Here is a 22,670-nt window from a genome sequence, read left to right as displayed (position 1 = left end):
CCAAGAGTAAGAATCTCCTCAGGAGAGGAGAGGAGATTCTTCATTGGCCAAATGTGATTGGATATACAAGGAATTTGTCTCCAATGCATAAGCTCTGAGTTTATACTAGCAATCATACATCATGATCATAATCATATATGATTATATGATCATAACCATGATTATGATCATGGTTTATCAAAGGAGAGTGATTGAATTTTGGTGATCCTCTTTTTTATCTGTAGTACATACCAACAGGTTGCTTAGTGTGCTGTAAATCAGAAAAGAAAATTAACAGACACATAACAGACAGTTATTTTTCTTCATTCATACAAGAGTGAAAGACTAGCTGTTTGATGCTTAGTTTTGATGGGCAGGTAGTCATTAAGTGCTGTGAGAATTATGCTCAGAATGAAAAAGTTCATATATCTGAAGAGAACAGCTGCTTTCATTCAGTAGAGAGAAGAATGCTAATTTCTTGTGGTCATCCATTCACCTAGTCTTGCTTGAATTTGGAGCCCTGTTCAGCAGCATCTTATTATTTGTTTGCTTGTTTATTTGTTTATTTGTTTATTTATTAATTTATTATTTATTTGTCGAACATGTACAAGATAACAAGTATAAGTATGAACATTAAAAAAAAACCAAGGGAATAAATACAGATAAATGGGGACAGTAAGACAGGGACGGTAGGCACGCTGGTACGCTTCTTCATGCCCCCTTTAAGGACCTCTTAGGAATGGGGTGAGGTCCTCAGTAGACAGTTTGAGGTTGAAGCTGTGTGGGGTTGAGGCTGTAACAACGGAGTCGGTAGGGTAATCAGGCATTGACCACTCTGTTGCTGAAGCCCTATTTTCTGCAATCGGGCTTGGAGCGGTTTACCTTGAGTATGTATCAGTTGTTTGCTCATGTATTATTGTGATTGAGGCTGAAGAAATCTGTATTTTTCAATAACAGTAAATAAACAAACAAAGCCTGTAAATCTCAGTGAAATCAATGTCCCTCCCATGTTAAGCAGTATAACACAACAGTCTTTGGGATGCTCAGAGTCTTCCTGTGTCAGACTGAGAAAAACCACCCAGATATCTTTCAATTAAAGCGTGAACAGAAGTGTACAGTGCACAAGTACACAGTGTTGTGCCTGGATGATTAGACAGAATCCAATAAATGTGATAAAAGAAGACAAACTAGGAAAGGCGCCCACAGTGCAAGCAGGAATTAACGTCAATGCTTCTTTTTATGTGTCTGCAGGGGTTCAATTCATTCCAGTTCAAGCCTTTCATGGCTGCTCAAGAGATATTGATTACAGACAAATCTGGGCATAGAGCAGAACAAATGATTTGCTATACTAGGAAATTAATTGAACAAATCACTTTAGATTATAGGATTGAGCTCTCAGCAGTAGCCAAATATGCCTCCACTAGTATTATCTAACTGCAATTTAATATGGCTGTTGTCACCCATTGCATGTTTTGACATTTTTAAGACAATGGTGGGATTCAAGTTTTTTTTTACTACTGGTTCTGTGGGTATGTCTTGGTGGGCATGGCATGGGAAAATCTCCAGTGAGAGGTGGTATTTGCTGGTTCTCTGAACTACTCAAAATTTATTCTTCCCGTTCTCCAGAACTGGTCAAAACCTGCTGAATACCACTTCTGTCTTAATCCAACTATTGTTTTTATGGTAACTTGGTGTGAGGGCTGAATTCCAGAGCCAAGACTGTTCTACAAGGACATTGCAAAGAAAGTCAGATAATTTTGTTTTGTCGTAACAAACAAACATTTTTTTAAAAAAAACCATGTACTTTTTTCTGCAGTAAACAGAGGCAATTTCATTTCATATGTTGCTAGATTGGGATTTGAAATAAATTCAGGAACTCTGATCAAATACCAAGATCTCTGGGGAACAGATTAAAGTAAAGCATTTAATTCAATAGTTATTTGTGTTAATGCAGAGGTCCCCAGATTTGGCAACTTTAAGACTTGTGGACTTCAACTCCCAAAATTCCTCAGCTGGCATAGCTGAGTTGAAGTCCACAAGTCTTAAAGTTGCCAAGTTTGGAGACCTCTGTGCTAATGGAAGATCCACTGATTTCAGTAGTCCTGCTCTAAGTATGACTAAGTTTGGATCCGTTATAAAAAGCGATACCAAAAATCACAAAATCACAAAATTATAGATTTGAAATGGAAGTAAAAGCTAAAGATTTGGAGGGGGGCTTTTTTTGTTAAAATAATGTTTTAGCACAGTTGACACTGTAGTTCAGAATTTTTCAGAATTAGAACAAATTTTTAGTTGTAAATATTTTTTCCAACCTTTTTCATAATATATTCTGTGGATTAGAAAATTTATTTCATATAGTGTGTAAATTAACCTCAGATATGCTCTGGAACAGGATTTGTCAATGACTAGAAATTTTAACTAATCTTAGGAATTCAAGGAGCAGAAAATATCCAAAGTCATAGCTGACTTAAGTCTCTGCAGCAGTTAATGTTGAATAAAATTATCTTAGGTGGCACCATTTTCATATATTCATTTTTTTTTGTTCTTGATAAATTCAGGATTCCCCCCGCCACACATACATACATGTTCTATGCTATTACCATTAAGATATGCTAAGTCCACACTCAAATATCAGGTGGCAAAATATCTTCACCAAATCTTACAATTATGCAAAACTTTTAATTAGATATGTTGTTTTAATGTCCTATTGGTTCCCTCACCTCAACAATGAATTGTTGTATGAAACTATTTCTCTTTTTTACTGTAAAAGCTGATCAAAGACCATAATTAAGGAATTTGATTTGATTCCAATTCCAAAATACAGGATAAAATATAATTTCCCAAATACAAGTGGTCCTTGATTTATGACCATTTGTTCAGCAACTGTTCAAAGTTACAGGGGTACTGAATGAACTATACTCAGGGGTGGGATTCCACCAGTATAACAACCAGTTTGGAGATCGTGCACTCTTTGATTGTTTTCTATCCATTGCTTCTTGTTCTGCCTCAGATTTCTTTCTCTAAGTGATGTTATTGCATTTTGCAACCTCATTGCTTAGTAATGGAAATTCCAGTCCGAATACCATTGTTTTGCAAGGATTACCTATATGTTAGTGTGTGCATATTCTTCCCTTTTAAAATATGATTTATAGTCATCTCTAGTTTTTTATGGTATATAAAAAACTTAGAAATAATGCTTGCACATTTCTTTATTTAAATGTGGAATGTGTTATTTTAATACCCTTTTTAAGAAGAAGTCTTATCCATTGCACAAGTAGTGCAGAGAATAAAAAGAACAAAATTGTTGTAGAAGCTATCTAGTGCCTGGGCTTGCTTATTTCTTTAGCCTTCTGCAGCTGCGTTTTGCAGGTGTTCTATGTCAAAGTCAAGCCATGGATGAAATGCCAAGGCTGAAATTGTTTTATGTCTGATATTTGTAAATATAGAATCTTTTTTAATTTGGAAAACAGATTACAAATGCTGTCACTTAATAAATGAAGAATGATGCCAAATTTCTGCTAAATAATGCAAAACACACAGAGGATTGCTATTGATCTCTATATCATTTTCTTAATGAAATGGTAAGGATTAAAATACTGCTTTGTCTTTAATATTTTGTTTAATGTAACAGAAGCTTCAAAAACTCAGCATTTTCTTCTATTCACACAACTTGCTTTATTACCTGGAAAGAACTACAGAATTCCAGTTTTGAAGATAGAGGATATATTTGTGCCAAGAGTTGAAGCAAACAGCAGGGACACGATAAAACTTTTAAAAACATTTATTGACAATCTGGATGTCAGCGTTCCAACCAAACTCTCCGTCCAGAATTCAGCACTTAGACACAAAGTCCATCCAAGTAAGAATTTATTAGAGAAGTCATGTTAGCATATCTGGAGAAACCCCGAATCTGAATTCCCGCGTTTTCCTCTCCCTCTACACTAAAACTCACACCCTGCCCATATTGATGACCCTCAAGTCACGCTCTCCAATCCACCTCAATTCTTAACTCCTACCAAGCCCAGTCACTCCCCTCTAGGCTCCAGTGACTCGGCCTTGAGCTCTGATGAAAGAATGGCTTTCCTCCCTTATTCACTACTCTCCCATTCCAACAGTTAGTCCATCCGCCCCCCTCTTCGCTATGGCTGCCCTGAATCTGAATCAAGATCTATCTAGGGCTGACACTGGAAGCATAGAAAGTCACTAAATTCAAAGTGGACTTACACATTCTTAAAAATTATAAATGCAAAATTGCTTGATTTGCAAGCAAACACAACTTTTAGATTAAGCTTTTGTGCTAGAAGTGGGCAAGGTGATTCCAGCTTTTGACCTGTGAATTCAGGGAAAATTGAAATTAGTTAGTCAGGCTATAGCATGATCTGTGTCATACATCTTCCTGAATGAGGGTGTCTTGTTTCCAGGTCTTTTATAATTATTTGACAATATCAGCAAAGTTTGGGAATGGCCCTTAAAATGGTAAGGCAAAATGGAACACGTTGGAACAGAGCATCTAACTTCCTATTTGCTCTGACAAGGTTTGAGGTAACAGTAAATATGCAGGAAAGAAACCCTGGGAAGGGCTAATATTGAATTGTCAATTCAATAAATGATCACTCTAAAAAAAGCAACCTTTAGGATCAGTTGATTGTTTGATCAATTACATGCCATTAAGCTGTTTGTTGACTCCTAATGATTACATAGATTTTTTCAGTTAAGATCTATCCCTAATCTGATCTTTCAAGTCTTTCAATAGTGCATTCCCAGCATTAAAGCCTTCTCCAGAGAGCTGAGTCTTCACATATGGTATTTAAGTAGGATAATTTGAGTTTGGTCATTTGTGCCTTAGGTGAGAACTCTGGGTTGATTTATTTGATGATCCATTGCCTTGTTTTATTGGCTATCTATGGTATTCACAGGGGTCTTCAACAGCAAGTTTCAAAAGTGTCAATATCTTTCTATCTCATAATGTGGTGTCCTTGCATTTGGAATATCACATGTAGTTCTGTTTATCATGTCTAAAAAACAAAAGGACCTCTGACAGGAGAAAACACCAAAAAATGAAAGCAGAATAGCTGTTATGTGATAAAGAATTGCACACCGTTTTTCCCCATTTAGTTTATGAAGAAAGGTTGTGGGGCATGGTAGAGGTGCATCAAATGATATACAAAATAGGAAAAGACACATTTTTCTCCTTTGCTAATAGTTCTAAAACTAAAGGGTAGTTCAGTTTGCTTATAGGATGTTACTTAAATTATGGGTTTAACAGTAGTGGTGACCCACATGGGTACGGGGTCATTAATGCAGAAGAAGACCCCCAGTGGCTACTAGTCCTGAACTGTTGTCTTATTTCATTTAGTATTCAAAGTAATATGCCTCTAAGATTGAATAGAAAGGTATTGTTCCATCTCTGCCCTATGGTTGAAGATTTTCCATTGATATCCATTTAGTCGGACTGAAACTGAATATAAACTGACTATAATCAGGCTGTGGTCTTGATAATATTTTCTAAAGATATGGCTTTTATAGCTTAACATATTTCTGGCTCAGTTCATCAGTACCTACAGCTTTATCCTTGCTGTCTTTTCTCTTCTCCCCTCTTATTGCTTTTATTATAATTTCTTTGTTTTCATTATTGTGAGCAACTCACAGGCATTGGGAATTGGGGACATGTAAATACTAATACTTTATTGTATTTCCATTCTGGCTTGGTGAACTGAAAATCTACATTTTTCTTAACTTAAGTCAGAAAATATAGGTGATAGTTATGACCTCACACCAAGTTTGATTTTTTTTAAAAAAGTCATAGTTTGCAAACAACTCAGGGCATGAAGTGTTTGTAACATAAGTGTCTGTGATCATAGATATGAGTGTCATTCCTTATTCTGGTATTTGCTTCTCCCAGTGTTTCATCTCTCTTCTTGATACCAAATTATCAGCTGCTTTACTCTTCCATTTCTCAAGGGGCACCACTGATAGAATGGAACCCATATGTGTAGTCATTCCAAGTTAGAACTTGACGATGGTCTATGTCACATTAAAATTCATACATCTCCCAAAGAAAAGAAGTCCAAGGGGTTGGATTAGTTTTGCCTAAGGACTGAACCAAGAATGATGGCTCTGGGATGGTGAGGTAACTCAGCACCTCTTTGCCTAAATAGATCTTATCTTCCACAATATGTCACTTCAGTTCTCCGGTGATTTATAAAGACAGCCACAGTATTATGTTACCTCAGGAATGAATATCAATCTTGTGTATTTAAAGCAATAGCACTCATTCTGATTTATTTCATCACAGCCATGTAACTGGGCAGATTCTTCCTTTGTTTTTAGATGATGTTACTGTTTGCTCTCTGCTTTTACTCAGTAGCTTATTAAAATTTACAATTTCTTAACAGAAACGTTTAATTGTGACATTGGCTAGAAAGGGGTCTCTACAAATCCTGCCCCTCCTCCTGATTTAAATGGAGGGGTTATTTTGAACAAATGCATTTGCATGATAAAATGCAATTGGGATTACAGAAATGAATTTAAAGTGAATCAAAATAAGAAACTTTTGGAATAAATACATTGCAGATCCCTTTAAAATGTGGCACCATCATAGCACCATGAAAATTCATTAGTTCTGGGCACTGGAGTCCCAGGTATGGCTGGGAAGGCTCTTGTTAAAGGCAGCAAATTGTTTTCACACTAAGAGAAGGATTGACATGTACCAAGTTAATTCAGAGAGGATCAGAGAGAAAAGATGCTGGCTTTTACACCATCTTTTTGCTTATGAATACTTCGCCACAGACATATCTAGGACAAATGCAATACAGTTCTCTCTCTCTCTCTCTCTCTCTCTCTCTCTCTCTCTCTCTCTCTGTGTGTGTGTGTGTGTGTGTGTGTGTGTGTGCTTGAGGGTGGTAGGGCAGAAAACATATTTGGTCAACTTCATCTCAGCATACACAGGGAGATATACTGCCTATAAAACCTGATGCAGATTAAGACTGCCAAGAGTGAAGCTAGTGATATAAAAGAACTCTGACATGGTTCCTTACAGAGGATGTCCTGCAGACAAAAGAACAGTAGTAAAGTACATTTTTCTGATCCTAACAGTGAGAGATTCAAGAAGAAGCTGAAACTGTTTTTCATATCATATATCTTAATTAAATACAGTGCACAATCTTCTGTGCCCTATTTGAATAAGCAACCGGTTCAATTGTTATCACATTGTTTGTTGTTGCCACTTATTGGTAGGAGAAAATACATTCACCCTACTCTAATTGACCAAAACAAATGATTTTAGTAAATAAGGAACCATTCATTCATTCATTCATTCATTCATTCATCCATTCTTCAATCTTATAGCCACCTATCTCAGCCTGGAGACTGTGAGCAGTTTAACATTCTAAAACTATAAAACAGTTAAAACAATTAAAAACAATAAATACATCCAAAGAAATTTAGGAAAAAAATTGATAAACCACAATGTAACACTTCGATTCTAAAAGCAGATGCAATCCAATTTACCATTTGTTAATTTGAGAGACGAAAAGATGTGAACTGGAAACACTGCAAGATATTTTTCATGTGGTTGGAAAGAGAAGCCAGAGAGAGAGAGAGAGAGAGAGAGAGAGAGAGAGAATCAGCAATGATTCTAACATAAGTGCAACAGAGTGAGCTAGCTTTCAAGAAAGACACTGAAGTCTATCCAGGTTTTTTTTCATCTATGCTTTGCATAATATGCAGAATGGAATAAGCAACCAAGAACCAATGTTAGTTTAATTTTATTTTATGTGTATTTTTCCTGTCCTTCAGGTGCTAATAGCTTCAGGGCAGCTCACTATAAAACTGATTAAAATAGAAAAAAACCGATCAAAATTAATTAAACTTGAGGAGGAAAATGGTGATTAAAAAAATTCTATCAGCATACTTAACAATTAAATTCAGAGAACATTTGAAGAGGCCAAAAATTGTTGGCAAATCCAAATGACATGGAGATTGCAACTGTGATGTTGTGGGGACACTATCCCATTAGTGTGGCTACTAAGAATGTTTTAAACCCCAGATTATACAAATTTAAAATACTTATTAACATTAATAGTAAAATAGATACTATTTGTCTTATGACCCAAATCTAGGAACTACTATCCTATCCAGAAAAGCTGTGTTTTGCATATATCACAAGTAGTGGATAAGCCAAGAGTATGTCAAACAAAACGTAATTCCCAAGGGAAGGTATTCAATAACCTGAGAGTAAATCATCCCTTGCCTTCAGGTGAGAAAGAGTGACTCAGACAACAAGGTGTTCTTCAAAAGGGCCTAACCTGCAGATCATAAATTATGGCCACACTTCTTAGACAGTCAGATTTTAAACCTTTAATGGCTTTAAAGATTATCAGTACTTCAAGTTGTGTCCATAATATAAATATTTTAAATTTTGTCCATAAAAGTGTTCAATACATATCTTTCATATAATCTTTATACCTTGCACTACTTAACAGCGTAAGTGTCACAGTTTGTACTGATTGCAACATCTAGATACTGTACAAGGATAGCCTTATGTAGGCTACATGGAAGGTAACCAACTGAATTAGGAAGAGTTACAGCTGGTTCAAGATTCCAGTAAAGAATCAACAGCATAGTTATAAATCAGTCCACTTACTGTTATGCCTGGTTGTAAAGCTATAAATCAGTCTTCAGTTTTTCATTAAAGTTGTAAGGGGTTTTAACACTAGCGGTAGTTAAGGTTTCAGCAAGTTAACTGCATCCAACATCAAGGTTCAAGGGGTGAGGCAAAACAGTCATAGTTGCCAGGGTCTGATCAGAGAGCAAAGAATGTACACAGACAGGCCCAAAACACACAGCTTTGAGGTAAAATGATCACCAAAGTTGCTCTAGCAATAAGGCAGTCTTAAATGACAAAATATTCTGTCTGAAGAAATAGTCTTCATTTTGCTAGGGTCCAATTCTACAAAATTTTGTATCTCATCCCGTGGTAGTAACTTCTATGGGAAGATATGAGAGAGCTTGTAGATTAGTTCAGAGTTACATAAAGTAAATCAGTATAAATTTTATAGAGTGTCTTCTGTCACAACCTGCCAAGCTAAATATTATAATAAAACTGAACTGTTGTAATGAAAGAAAAAAATATTTATAATTTATGTTCAATACTCTTGCAGCGCATTATGAATAAATTAAATTCTTAGTCTTCTTTTTAATAGCTAGCTTTCCCCAGCTTACTGTTCCTAAAGTTGTTTCGGCCATCATATATATCCACATAGAAACTCATAGATATTCTCCACTGCATACTTGCCTTCCTCTGTTTTTTAATTCATTTTCCCACACATATCCTTGATTAAAATGAAGTGTTAGCATCATCTTATTAATATTAATTGTGAGCAATGAACTATTTTGACCTGAGTAATGATTAGTGAATCTTAGGTTCCATAATTATAATAGAAAAGAGATTTATTAAAATGAAATGAATTAGAGGGTTAGGAAAGGCCTTGAATACAGGGAACGCAAAGTAAATCCCTAATGATCTAAACCCAACTGCCAAATCATGCTCAGTGGATCTATAAAGTGCTAAAAAGTTACTGCCATTGAACTTGGACCTCTAATGATAGGAATTTAAAAGAATTGCAATGTTTTATCAGCCCTGACATTGCTGGTTGTAGACCAGATCTAGAGGCTTACTTGGACGTTATTTATTATTTTCTTCAAAACTGGCTTCTCTGAATTAAAAAAGAAATCTACCAATGGACTGACCAAATATGTTCAATAAAAATTAATAAAGCTGTTGACAATTACTGGAGCTGGAATTGTTGACTTCTCAATTATATATATATATTCTATCTTTTACGTTTTCTTATAGATAAATCAGACTATTTTATAATGATTTCAGGGGTGAAGTTTGGGTGAAAAAAAAAATCTCTAATGATAAGATGAGGAAGGAATATAGGATTTTTCCAAATTAATAGTGTTAGCCATACTATTTGGGTAATTAGATATTTTTCTAAGTAGTGGTGAAGTTTATATTTTGACATGAATACATAATAAGCAAACCTTTTGAGAAATAAAATCTTGATGGTGCCCAAGAGAATGGAATATATTTAAACAAAATAGCATATATATGCAGAGAACTAAAAGTTATAAACTTGCTTAAAAGCTTATATGACAATGCTAGAATTGGTTTCTCACAAGGGTACAACCAAAGGAAACTATTTATTCAAAAGATGATATTAATAAACAATAATAATTATATTTAGATTATAAGTTAAATAAATAATATATAAACCTGTTCAGAAATCTAGGTGAATGAATTTGTATGGTGAAGGGATAATCTGGATTAATGTATATGAGATACAAAAACAAGCAAACAAACCCAGTACTATTGTTAATGTCTATTATGCCTACCCAACCAAGCAGAGGATGTGATGCTCACCAAAAGCAAAGTGAAGGAAAAGAATCATGAAATAATAATGATGGAAGACTATGATTATCCTGATATGGATGATGGCACTCATTCTAATAATATTCCAGACCCCTTTAAAAAAACTGAATGTTTTTCCAGGTCTTGGGGTGGTTTGATTCCCTTGTGAGTTTTGTTGTTGACCAGATTTAGCATGTTGTTTTCTTTTCTGTTTTCCCGAATTCTTGCTAGTTCATTTTTCTATTGTACTTATTATTTTGTTGCATTGTGAACTGCCTGGAATTATTACAAAAATAATTCCAAAGTATAAAACTCCCTTCTTATTGAGCTGGACATGGTCCTAATATTAGAAGTCTTCCAATAGCCTTAAAAAGCTATTAATTTATTTGGCTTTCTTAAAGTCTTTTAATGTAACCAGTATAAATTATTCAGCAATCTTTAAACTATTTTAGGCTTGCACCTTACTTATTAGAATCTCAACAGCTGCTTTATTAATATTTGAAATGTCCAGTTTACATTTTTGTTTTTCTGCTATTTTTTTCTTAATATATTTAATGTTTCATTGTTTAGTGAACCACTTTGGTAGGGCTATGCCATAAAAGGAAGGCTATAAATATATGAAATATTTTATCTGTTTTATATAGAACCTAAAACAACTGCTCAGGATTCAGGCAACAGAGCTGTGTATTATCAGCAGTACCAAGTGCAGTAATGACATTATAGCATTTTAGAATATTCAGATGAGTTCTTACCACAACTCTCTAAGGTAGACAACTTTGTTTTGTAAATGGAGACTGAGTTCAGGAGAGTGATTTGTTGAATACCAACTAAGTTGTTTTTATATCAGAGCTTTTTCACACTATCAGGCATGGCTTTTCCCCAACTTGTTGAAAGTGTAATATAAACAAAGATGCCACTCAATACCCAAGATGGCATTATATTAACTAGAAACATACTTCCATTTGCCAAAGTTTTTTCTCTACTTTTAATTCACAAGTGAATTTCATTTAGGAAGTATCTCTTCTACACTAATCAAAAGCTTTCACTTTGCAGATCTGTCCAGCTGTATTGCTTTCCTGCATAGCACAGCAATGGGCAGGAAGCAAATGAATAGTGAATTGTCTCTTAATTGTTCTTTGTTTAACTTCAGTCCCCTGGCAAAAAAGGATATTGAATTTACTCATTATTTCTTCCTTTTCTTCCTTTCCAATATGGAAAAATAGTGCTACTTTACTATATATAGAGAAAAATGAGTAATTTTGTGCCCTTTTCTTCATGGGTGACAGTCATAAATGAAATACTGTAGGGAGCAATTAAGATCTGATTCAGTATTAATTTCCAGCAGTCTTGAACACAAAAACAGTAAAGTTGACTAATCAGAAACTGAAAACTTCCATCTGAAAGAAACTGTGTCCTTTAAGAGCATATGGTTTGTCTTTGCTGTGTTAATGAGTACGATTGTGTTTCCTTACAATAATAATTATCTGAGACTCTATATGAAAACAGAGGAGGTATACAGAAAACTTTAACCATCCACCAAGAATATTGTATAGTTTCCCTGTAAAAATAACTGTATGAACAAAGAATGGCAATTCCAAATAAAAGAATGAGCATGGAAACAACATTGTTGAATATTTTTTAAAAAAGAAAATGGGGTTAAAATTGGGAATTACTTAGTCACCTAGGCTGCCTTTATCTTCAGCTCACTTTCTGAAGATAATCTACCTTGGATATAGGGAATCTTATTTAATTCATATATCTATGAATCAACACTCAAAACCACTGACATTTTTGTCTATGCTTCTGTTAGGATGAATGGGTCTATAAATTGTAGGGATGAAATCATCAACGAAACTTGGTATCTTTCACATATTGTTCAGTTACTACACCCATAACCTAAGGCATGTTGTCTGACTGTTGTAACTCAGGTAATCCTCACTTAACTATGCTAATTGAGACATGAAACTCCACTGTTAAGAGATCCAGTCATAAATAAAAATAAACCTACATGGCTGTGCCTCTTAATTCCAGCAGTCTTGATTGTCATTGTTAAACAAGCACTGAATGGATTAAGGGAGGACTTCGTATGGCTACTACATGTGACTTGCTGCCAGCTTCTCCACTGACTTTGTTTATCAGAAGTTGGCTGGGAAGATTACAAATTACAATCACGTGACCGTAGGATGATGAGACATTGTAATTGCGATGCAGACATTGAGCACCTAGATCACCATCATGTGATCAAGGAAAGAAGCAACCTAGAACTAAGGAGAAATTTCCTGACAGTTAGAACAATTAATCAGGGGGAACAATTTGCCTCCAGAACTTGTAAATGCTCCAACACTGGAAGTTTTAAAGAAGAGGCTGGACAATCATTTGTCTGAAATGGTATAGAAATTCCTGCCTGATCAGGCGATTGGATTAGAAAAGGGGGTCAAACTGGTGGCCAGTGGGCTGGATGTGTCATTGCACAGGCCATGTCAAACTGGTGGCCAGTGGGCTGGATGTGTCATTGCACAGGCCATGTCCACCCCAACTCCACAAATGGGGAAACATCATGAAACATCACATGACAGCAACATGATGTGGTGAGTTTGACAGCCGTGGACTAGAAGATCTCCAAGATCCCTTCCAACTCTGTTATTCTAATTGCAGGGACTCTGCAATAGCATGAGTATGAGAACTAATTGTAACAAGCACTAATTCAGCATTGTTGTAAGCTTGAACTTTGCTGAATGAGTGGCCATTAAACAAAGACTACTGAACATTACAGAATGTACAATCCCACAGACATCCTGACCATACTCAGCTTACTTCCTATGTTAAGACCTTGGCAGAAGACTCATAGGCTAGATAAGAATCTTTATGGCAAATCAGAATGACACCAAATGAAAGAACTGATTGCCCATTGCCAACATAAGGATGCAGACTCCCGCTTATATGCAGTGGTTAAAACCCTTTGCTTTTTCTTCTTGCTTTTCTCACAGTTCAGTGAATGCTTGGTGAACCTAAAGCTGAATCATTCTTGAATATTTGCATAATTGCCTTTTCTGGTGCGAAAACCCCTGACTCTCACCTTAATGCTCATTTATACAGGAGTTGTAATCCAGACTGTCTAGAGGAAACAGGACTGCTTCCGATAATATTTAATATTTATTAGCATTTATATGTTAATATTTATTAACTTCAAAATTAACTATTGAACATTAATATGTATTAACATTAACATGATATTTATTATGATCTTCTGTAGTGGCTTCAAGACTCCCACCTACTATTTCTTTTGAATCCATTATGTTAAAACTGCTCTTTTAATTCATAACATGGAGCAGATACAAGGTCATCTTAGCTCTGTTATAATAATGCACTTTTACCACTAGCTTTTTTCAATTATTATTGTATTGGTTTTTCATAGTGTATTTTTGATGTTTAAATCAACTATCCACAGCATGAGCAAAAAGCAATGACTACATTTCAAATGCAGAAATGCAAATACAGTCAGACTGTCTTTTAAATTTCTAAATCAATTAAATCTTTGCTTCTTAAATCAATTAAAGCTTTGCTTCTTAAAACTTGAGGCAGTTTGAACCTCTCTAAAAATAACTTTCCGAGATTATCTCCACCTTCTTATAAGATACATGCAGGGGTGGGATTCAAGTTTTTTAACAACTGGTTCTGTGGGCGTGGCTTAGTTGAGTGTGGCTTTGTGGTCATGTAACTGGGTGAACATGGCTTGGTGGTCATGTTATTGGCTGGGCGTGGCCAACTCAATATCACTCACATCGAGGCACGCATCTCCTCACCTGGCCTCTCATGACTGTGGGGATGCTGCAACAGTCGTGTGAAAAATGGTCATAAGTCACTTTTTCAGTGCCACTGTAACTTTGAATGGTCACTCCACACAAGCAAAGTACCAGAAAAGGAGGGGAAAACACTCCAGAGAAGTTCCTGAGACAGGAAGTCCAGTCCTGCCAAGAATGTAATAGGGGTTAACGGAGAGACAGTTTCTGTAAGCAATCCCAGAATGTTTCCTTCCTGCCTTCCTTACAGGACTAGGCCAGTAATTTCTTCTAACAACCGGTTCTCCAAACTGCTTAGATAGAATGTTAACAACCAGTTCTAGCGAATAGGTACAAACTGGTAGAATCCCACCCCTGGATACATGGCTAGAAAAGAGAACTCCTTCTCTGTGGTTGTATCCAAATCTTGATGTATCTCCTTAAACGGGAAAAAACCCAATACCAGCTTCCTGAATTTAGCTGCTCTTTCCTAGGATATATGTTTCTTATCCTTGGGAATCAGTCTTACTATTTTTGGCTTGTTGTTTATTAGTCTTATGCCACTTTTTACGGTTGTTATTTTAGAGTTGATAATGTTTTGTTAAATACTTTTCACCTTGAAACCTGTGCAAAAGATAAAATGGCAATTTTAAAACAGAAAGGAGAGAGTAAACAAACTTTCAGCCTGATTGGCATAACCAGTAAGAATAAATTAGATATGCTTAGCATGAGAAAAAGATGTCTGGGGCAGAAATAATTGCATAATTCAAAAATCAGCAGCAGAACCAGATGGATAGTCAGATCACATTTATCGCTATCCCAGACCACAGGAGATGGAATGATGGTTTTAAGTTCCAGGATGGCATTTAATGGTAGGAGAAACTTCTTAAAAGTAAGGGAAGTTTGTGTCATTTTTATTATCTTCTCTCCTCTCCTTGCCTCCCCTCACACCTCACACCTCATACCTCACTTTATTTTTTTTATTAAGAACTTACATGGTGACCCATTTCATGGAATGATTCTGGGCAGCTCACATTCAGCAATTAAATCAAGGTTAAAAACAAAACGACCCTTCTCCTCAGATGCCAAGAGTGATATATACTCTAGATACATAAATGTAAGAAGCTGGGTAGGCATCTGTGGAGATGCTTTAGTTTGGATTCCTGAGCTAAGTAGGGAGTTGGTTTTAATAGCCTCAATAGCCCTCATTCTCTACAATTCTGTAAAACTGAAAAAATGCTATTAGATTCTGCATTCATATGATATGGAAGCTGGTGTTGTTTTTTTATTTAAAGGAGATAAGCTAATGCTCTTTCTCTTCTCTTTTTATTTACCAGTTGCAAGTTCTATAAATGGAGGATTTATACATCTTAACTCAAACACTAGTAAAAAAAAGACAGTGGTGTCATAGATAGATGAAAATATAATTTATATCAGATTGGTGGGTATTACAGAACCTTGAGTTCAGAAGAATTATAGTGTGCCTTTTCATATTATACTCTGTGGCTAGTATTATTCTAGCCATAGCTGCCAGTTCCTATATCTCAGATAAGAACAATGATGCATACTGTATTATTTTCTTCTTGTAATTACTAAAATGAATTTAACTTTTAATGACACATTACAGATCAGATTTCTGCAAAGCTGTCCCCCACCCCTTTGGAAAAAAATCCAGCATTCTTTTGAGGGTTTTACCTCAATTTCCCCTTTTCCTTACGGTCCAGAAGTTCATATGTATGTATGTATGTATGTATGTATGTATGTATGTATGTATATGTATGTATGTATATGTATGTATATTAATGTCAAGAACCTTTATTCACTTTCTAAATAGGTGGTGGTATTTCTATTAACCTTTTGCTTCTTCATGTATAGATTATAGATGAAGAAGAAACACAGTTCATGAGTAATTGTCCTGTGGCTGTGACAGAGAGTACACCAAGGAGGAGGACTCGCATTCAGGTGTTTTGGACAGCTCCTTCTTTGGGCACAGGCTGTGTAATTTTGAAGTAAGTAAATTTATGGTCTAAATATATGATTGAAAGCATAGTTTGCTGCATATACTGTACTTTATGACTTTACACCAATTTTAGCCTCACTTTAGCTGTATTATGAGATCCTCAGAGGCAATCATTCTCGAGGTTTAATGCTCTGAATGCCTGTAAACATTGGGGAAATATTTATACAGAAAATTTACTACAAACACATACACGTTATCTTTTGTATAATACAATTTATGCATGGTCCATATGATTCCATTCTAATAATGTTATGATGGGGGCATGAGCATATGTAGATTTTTTGCTACCTCTGGCTCAGGAATTCTTGGAGTTGAAGTCTATACCACAATCATAAAAGATCCATAGTTCCCCAACTCTGGTCTAGGAGGATCCCCAGATCTGTCTGAGGTAGTGCCACCCCATCCAGAAGAATCTTGTCTCTCAAATCTCCAAATAAATACCCATAGCCACCCTGTCTTGCTAGACTTGAATTGGAGCCCCTTTTGCCCTATCCAGACCCAAACAATCTCCAAACATAACATCACTCAAGGGGCATGGAGAGGTTTAACATCCACTAGAGGACATCCATGAATGTGATAAATGCTGCTTCAATCCCAAGACCTAGCCTGAACCCTGATTGAAAGGAGTCTAGCTAAAATGAAGAAAACTTGTGCAGTGATGGGGAAGAAATAAGCCACACATTTCTGAAGCATAAATCAAGGTATACCCATCTTGATAGAATAAGCATATGTCTTCTTGAGGTCAAAGGCTGACTCATGGGTAGTTGGCACATAGTCATGATGTTATACTCAGTATAACAGTATAATTAGTTATCAGTATAACTTTGATAAGCATCAATCCATTTTGTAGGATTAGGTAACTCAGAGGAAGCATACTTCAACCAAGAATTCAACACTTCAGTGAGGCATCTAATTTTGTGACTATTATAATAAGACACTGGTGGGTCAAGTTGGCTTCTCTAATAACCCTCCATTGCGCAAAATCTGTCCCTGCAAACTGGAACTCCCCCCCACCCCCCAGCTCTAGTTTTCTTCAAAATCTACTTAGCTGTCTTGAGAGATCCCACAGTAGGCATTTGAGACATCAGAAGTCTTCAGAGAATGATTTTGGCTTATCTGATTCAGGATAAAATGCTTCCATCAGCAAAATGATATCATTGAGTTCAATTCACTGCATTCTTATAATTTATTTATTTAAACTCTTAAATAATTATTGAAAGTAGTTATGAGCTTTTAAAATGAGGTATTTAAATTAAAAGCACTTGAGATTTCAATTTTAGCCATCTGGTGCTTGTATAGCATGATTTATTAAAATATTATACATTTATTCCCAGATTAATTTCAGTTTTCCATCATATATGAAACCTGTGTTGTGTTTGTTGATTTGCTTCCAATAATGTATTCTTCTAAAATGTCAAATTATACTTGGCACAATGTAATTTGAAAACCTGGTCTTGGTAGAAATTGTGCACATGTAAAACTGGAAAAGAACATTTTATTCTTTTTTAAAGGCAAAGTACAGAATTTGCTTCTTTCAGCATAAATATTCCTTTTCTGGTTTGTTCATGTGTCTCTTTTTGGATGTGACGGTTGAAAAACTTGAAAAGGACATAAAACCTGCCAAATTAGAGATTTGGCAGATTTAGAACATCATTTACATGCATTTTTAAAAGTCACAATCCTTTGGGGAACTGTGCAGCTGGAACACCAAGTTGAATGTTTGCAAAACAAAATATATGCAGGCTTCAGAAGTTAATACCATGAAGATCTTTTAGAGCTTTGCTTTGTCAGCTCCCCAAATAGTATTTCCTTCAATATTAAATTGTTAATTGTCCCTCCCCTGAGATTTTGGATGTGGAAGATGAACCAGCTGGTAATGAAAAGATATTTTAAAAGCTTGAGGTTCAATGATTGCCTTTATGTAAGGACACCTTGACCTACTCTTTCTAGCACATTTCTGAAGTTATGACTTTACTGCCTTCCAAACATAAAGGCTAAAGTTTGGAAATGGAAAGTTTGTGAAGGTTCCCTGTGAAACTCCATATTCAATGAGGATAGGAATGGAGTAGATCCTAAGGCTAAAGACAACAACATTTTTTTGGTCACCTCATCACTATCACCTTCATATCATGTGTAATATAGGATGAGGAATGACTAATGCAAATGATGGGTTCCTTTGTTTTGGTTTTCACTGTATTTCAAATATCAGTTTCACATCATAAAGGACTAAGCACCCCACCTGCAAATCATGCCCTTCTAAGGTTAGTATTCTTTTATTCCTTAAGTTGACCCAATCTTTGATCCACATTAAGGCTTTATAATATATTTCCCAGGCAGGGAGTCCAAATCCACCTCTGCATCTATTATCTTGTAGTGCACTCAATTTTATCCTTGTTCTTTTTCCTGCCCAAACAAATTTCATAGTCATTTTATTTAATTCCCTAAAAAACAACTTCTTATAGTGACTCACCAAATATATTTGCTAGCAAAAGCTTGATAAATTCATTAGTTTGATTCATTTGTTTTAACCAGGTGATTATTATAGATTTCTTATTTCAACCAGTTGAAATGCAATAAAATTGAAAGAACTGTCTATGAAGTTCACATGACAATTCCAGATGGGGATTTGATGAACATTTCTAAAACCTAACACACTAAGTTAATTAAGAAAACAAGTTAGGTTTCTAAGTTTATTCTTGGCTTACTTTGAGGCTTGTAGTAACTTTGCAGGGTAGAAGAGCAAGTGAGACTAATTGTCTAAGCAGGTATGAAAACTTACACCGAAGAAAACCAATTACTTTTTTGATAATATAAAGATTATTAACCCTTCATATATTTAAAGGGATATAGATATACAAGTATTTAAATGATAGTAAGTAGCTTGTGAGGTCCAGCAGACACCAATTTACTAAATTTCAGAATTTAATCATGTTTTCTTGGAAACTGTTGTTCTAAAAATATTGAGTAGCTGATTATGATGATCGTGCTAAATTGCCCTTCTTTAATTAATTACAGTGCTGAAGAACTCAAGCATATTGTCATGCTGCTCCTATTTATTATTGAAGCATAAGTGCTCACTGGGAAGGAATTAGGAGCTCTGCTAAATAAATGTACATGAATATCTGGAAAGCAACAAAAGAAAAGTAAAAGCACAGCTCATGTATATGCATATTTCTTAACTAATGGTTTTTTATTTTTCACAAATTGTCATTTTCAACATTTTAAAATCATTCAGTATCTCCAGAGGTGAACAATTATATCTAGGTTAGCACTGAAAGACTTCGAAGGGAAGTAACAGTGGGAATCATTGTAAAAGAGCAAGATAAATTCTCTGAATTATCAAGAGCTAAGATCTGATTTATAAGCTCAGTCACACCAAAGGAGTTTTAAGTTGATTTTAATGGGAACAAACTCTGGCCTTTACAGATCTGTCCTTTTCGATCCCCTCTTGAAATGAATCCTTCATTCATCTGCATTGCAAGCAGTAAAAAGGCAGAGCTCCATCACTTCCTAGTTATTTGCTGTTTGTAAATGAATATCATGGTTAATTTAGGAGCCTGGCAGCTGTGGAACATTTGCCATTCCGCTACAGCTGTCAGTGGTCCTCTGGTTTGTTTTATAAACAGATGTTTAATTTTATTTCAGTCTGCTTATCGGTGATGGTTTTCTTCTGCTTCTATTTGAGGAAAAGTGATGAGAGAAAGGAAGTGTAATAAATAGGATGCTCGTTGGTTTGTGTCTTACAAAATAAAACTCTGGATAATTAATGATAACATTCAAAACCTTTAAGATGTCTTTGCTGGAGAATGATTGACCCATTTTTCCTTTTTAAAAACCTGCAATCCTGAGTTTATTGTCACAGAATGGGTGTCAACAAAATGTTCTCTAGTTCAGTGGGACACTGTTTCAAGGACAACGAACAGATGGCATTTATTTTCCCAATATAATCAGTGTTACTAATAGTTTTTTTTTTATTCTGAATGGAAGAATCAGTGTTATTTGTGGAATTATTGATAGATTTGTAATATAGAACACAATCCACTAATAATTTCAGGGGAATATTAATTCTACAGTTGGAAGCTTGATCATGAGCATAGCATAGTTTTCCCTCAATTATTGCCCTCCAGATGTATTATTAATTGCTTACAAGATAATAGGTATAAGTAAACACATAGTTATGAATACATGGCTACATATAAGAAAAATAAAAGAAACAATAGGACAGGGACGGTAGGCACATTCGTGCGCTTATGCATGCTCCCTACAGACCTCTTAGGAAAGGGGTGAGGTCAACAGTAGAAAATCTAAGGTTAAAGTTTTTGTGGTTTGGGGAAGAAACCAGAGTCAGGTAGAGTATTCCAGACATTGACCACTCTGTTGCTGAAGTCGTATTTCCTGCAATCAAGTTTGTTGCAATTAACTTTGAGTTTCTATCTATTGATTGCTCTTGTGTTGCTGTGGTTGAAGCTGAAGTATTCATTGACAGGTAGGACATTGCAATGTATGATTTTATATACTATACTTAGATCAGACTGAAGGCGGTATAGTTCTAGGTTTTCTAGGTCTAGAATTTCGAATCTGGTGGCATAAGGTATTCTGCAACGAGTAGAGAAGTGGAGAACTCTTCTTGAATATTTCTGGACTTTCTCAACTATGTTAATATCAGATAGATAATGTGGGTTCCAGACTGATGAGCTGTATTCAAGTATTGGTCTAGCAAATGTTTTGTATGCTCTAGTTAGTAGTGTAATATTACCATAATAATTTTATAATTTTATTATCTATATCTATATCTATATCTATATATATATATATCTATCTATCTATCTATCTATCTATCTATCTATCTATCTATCTATCTATATATATATATATATATATATATATATATATATATATATATGTTTTCTGAGGTTCTCGTGGGTATTTGTATGTGGATCTTTGGTTGTTCGGTTTTCTCCCGCGTAAGATTCGAAGTATCTAAGGCAACGTTTGATGAAGTCTCATTCATCATCTTCAGGCTTCTGTCTCCGGCTCTGTGCTTCTCAGAGTAATGTGAGATTGCAGCTGCTTCCTCCTTTTAACTGCCAGTGGGGTGGGACTTGATTGGGTGGGGGCTTGGCTGTGTTCTGATTGGGTGGGGTGTGTTCTCATTGGTAGGGGTTTGGCTGTGTTCTGATTGGTTGGGGGTTAGCCGTGTTCTGATTGGTTGGAGCGTGTTCTGTTCAGGTGGGGGCTTGGTTGTGCTCAGGTTAGTCTTAGTTGCTGGGGATTTGAGCTGGTGAGTTGTGATCTTGCTGTTTGGCTTCTAGTTCGTGGTCCTGCTGCATCTTCATAGTGGGTGTCGGTTTGCTTCATGTATGGCTCAGAGGGGTTTGAAGTGGGTAGTGATGCAGCTGCAGTGCAGCTTCTGGTCCATGGTCGTGTCTCATTTTCTGAATGGGTGGGAGTCTGTTTTCTATATGGAAGTGTGGTGGTGGCATCTTGTGTGGCTCTCATGGGTGTGGGTCTGGTGTCCTTCTTCATGTTAGGTACTCGTCTGTTCATGAGGCGGGTTTCCAAATGGCTGGAAGGCGGGAGGTGTCATCTCGTTTGTTCATGCTGTGTGGGCGTTTTTCTATCTCTATGGCTTCTCTGATTATTCTGCTGTTGAAGTGTTTGGTTTTGGCGATAGTTCTGGTATTTTTAAAATCAATTTCATGTCCTGTGGCTTTGAGGTGTTGGACCAGGGAAGAGAGTCGTTTCTTCTTTTTGATTGAGTTCTTATGTTCTTCAATGCGTGCACTTATTCTTCTGTTAGTTTGTCCAATGTATGTGGTAGGGCAGGCAGTGCAGGGATTTCGTATACTCCTTGGTTTTCTAATTCGATTTTGTCTTTGGGGTTTCTTAGGATGGTGGATATTTTTCTGTTTGTGCAGAATGCTGTTTTGATGTTGTGTTTTTGGAGGATCTTGCTAATTTTGTCTGTAATGCCTTTTATATATGGGAGGAGGGCTTTGCCGTTTTCTTGTTCTCTGTCTTGGATTTTGGTTGGGGTTTCTTTTTGGATTAGGTGATTAGCAGAATAATCAGAGAAGCCATAGAGATAGAAAAATGCCCACACAGCATGAACAAACGAGATGACACCTCCCGCCTTCCAGCCATTTGGAAACCCGCCCTCATGAACAGACGAGTACCTAACATGAAGAAGGACACCAGACCCACACCCATGAGAGCCACACAAGATGCCACCACCACACTTCCATATAGAAAACAGACTCCCACCCATTCAGAAAATGAGACACGACCATGGACCAGAAGCTGCACTGCAGCTGCATCACTACCCACTTCAAACCCCTCTGAGCCATACATGAAGCAAACCGACACCCACTATGAAGATGCAGCAGGACCACGAACTAGAAGCCAAACAGCAAGATCACAACTCACCAGCTCAAATCCCCAGCAACTAAGACTAACCTGAGCACAACCAAGCCCCCAC

General features: G+C 36.1%; 1 protein-coding gene across 1 annotated transcript in view; it reads left to right on the top strand.

Annotated features, from left to right (window-relative positions):
- Positions 1 to 22,670, top strand: part of SPON1 (spondin 1) — a 322,856-nt gene that overhangs the window by 68,761 nt on the left and 231,425 nt on the right. The window contains exon 4 of the mRNA XM_087921181.1: positions 16,048 to 16,181. Coding sequence (XP_087777307.1) covers positions 16,048 to 16,181 — 134 coding nt within the window. The remainder of the gene's footprint in view (positions 1 to 16,047; positions 16,182 to 22,670) is intronic.

This window comes from Pseudonaja textilis, chromosome 1, assembly GCF_049901715.1.
Source record: "Pseudonaja textilis isolate UNSWEBS1 chromosome 1, rPseTex1.2, whole genome shotgun sequence".
NCBI lineage: Eukaryota > Metazoa > Chordata > Lepidosauria > Squamata > Elapidae > Pseudonaja > Pseudonaja textilis.
Note: the sequence above shows the minus strand (reverse complement) of the source record. Positions and strands in the feature narration are given on the sequence as shown.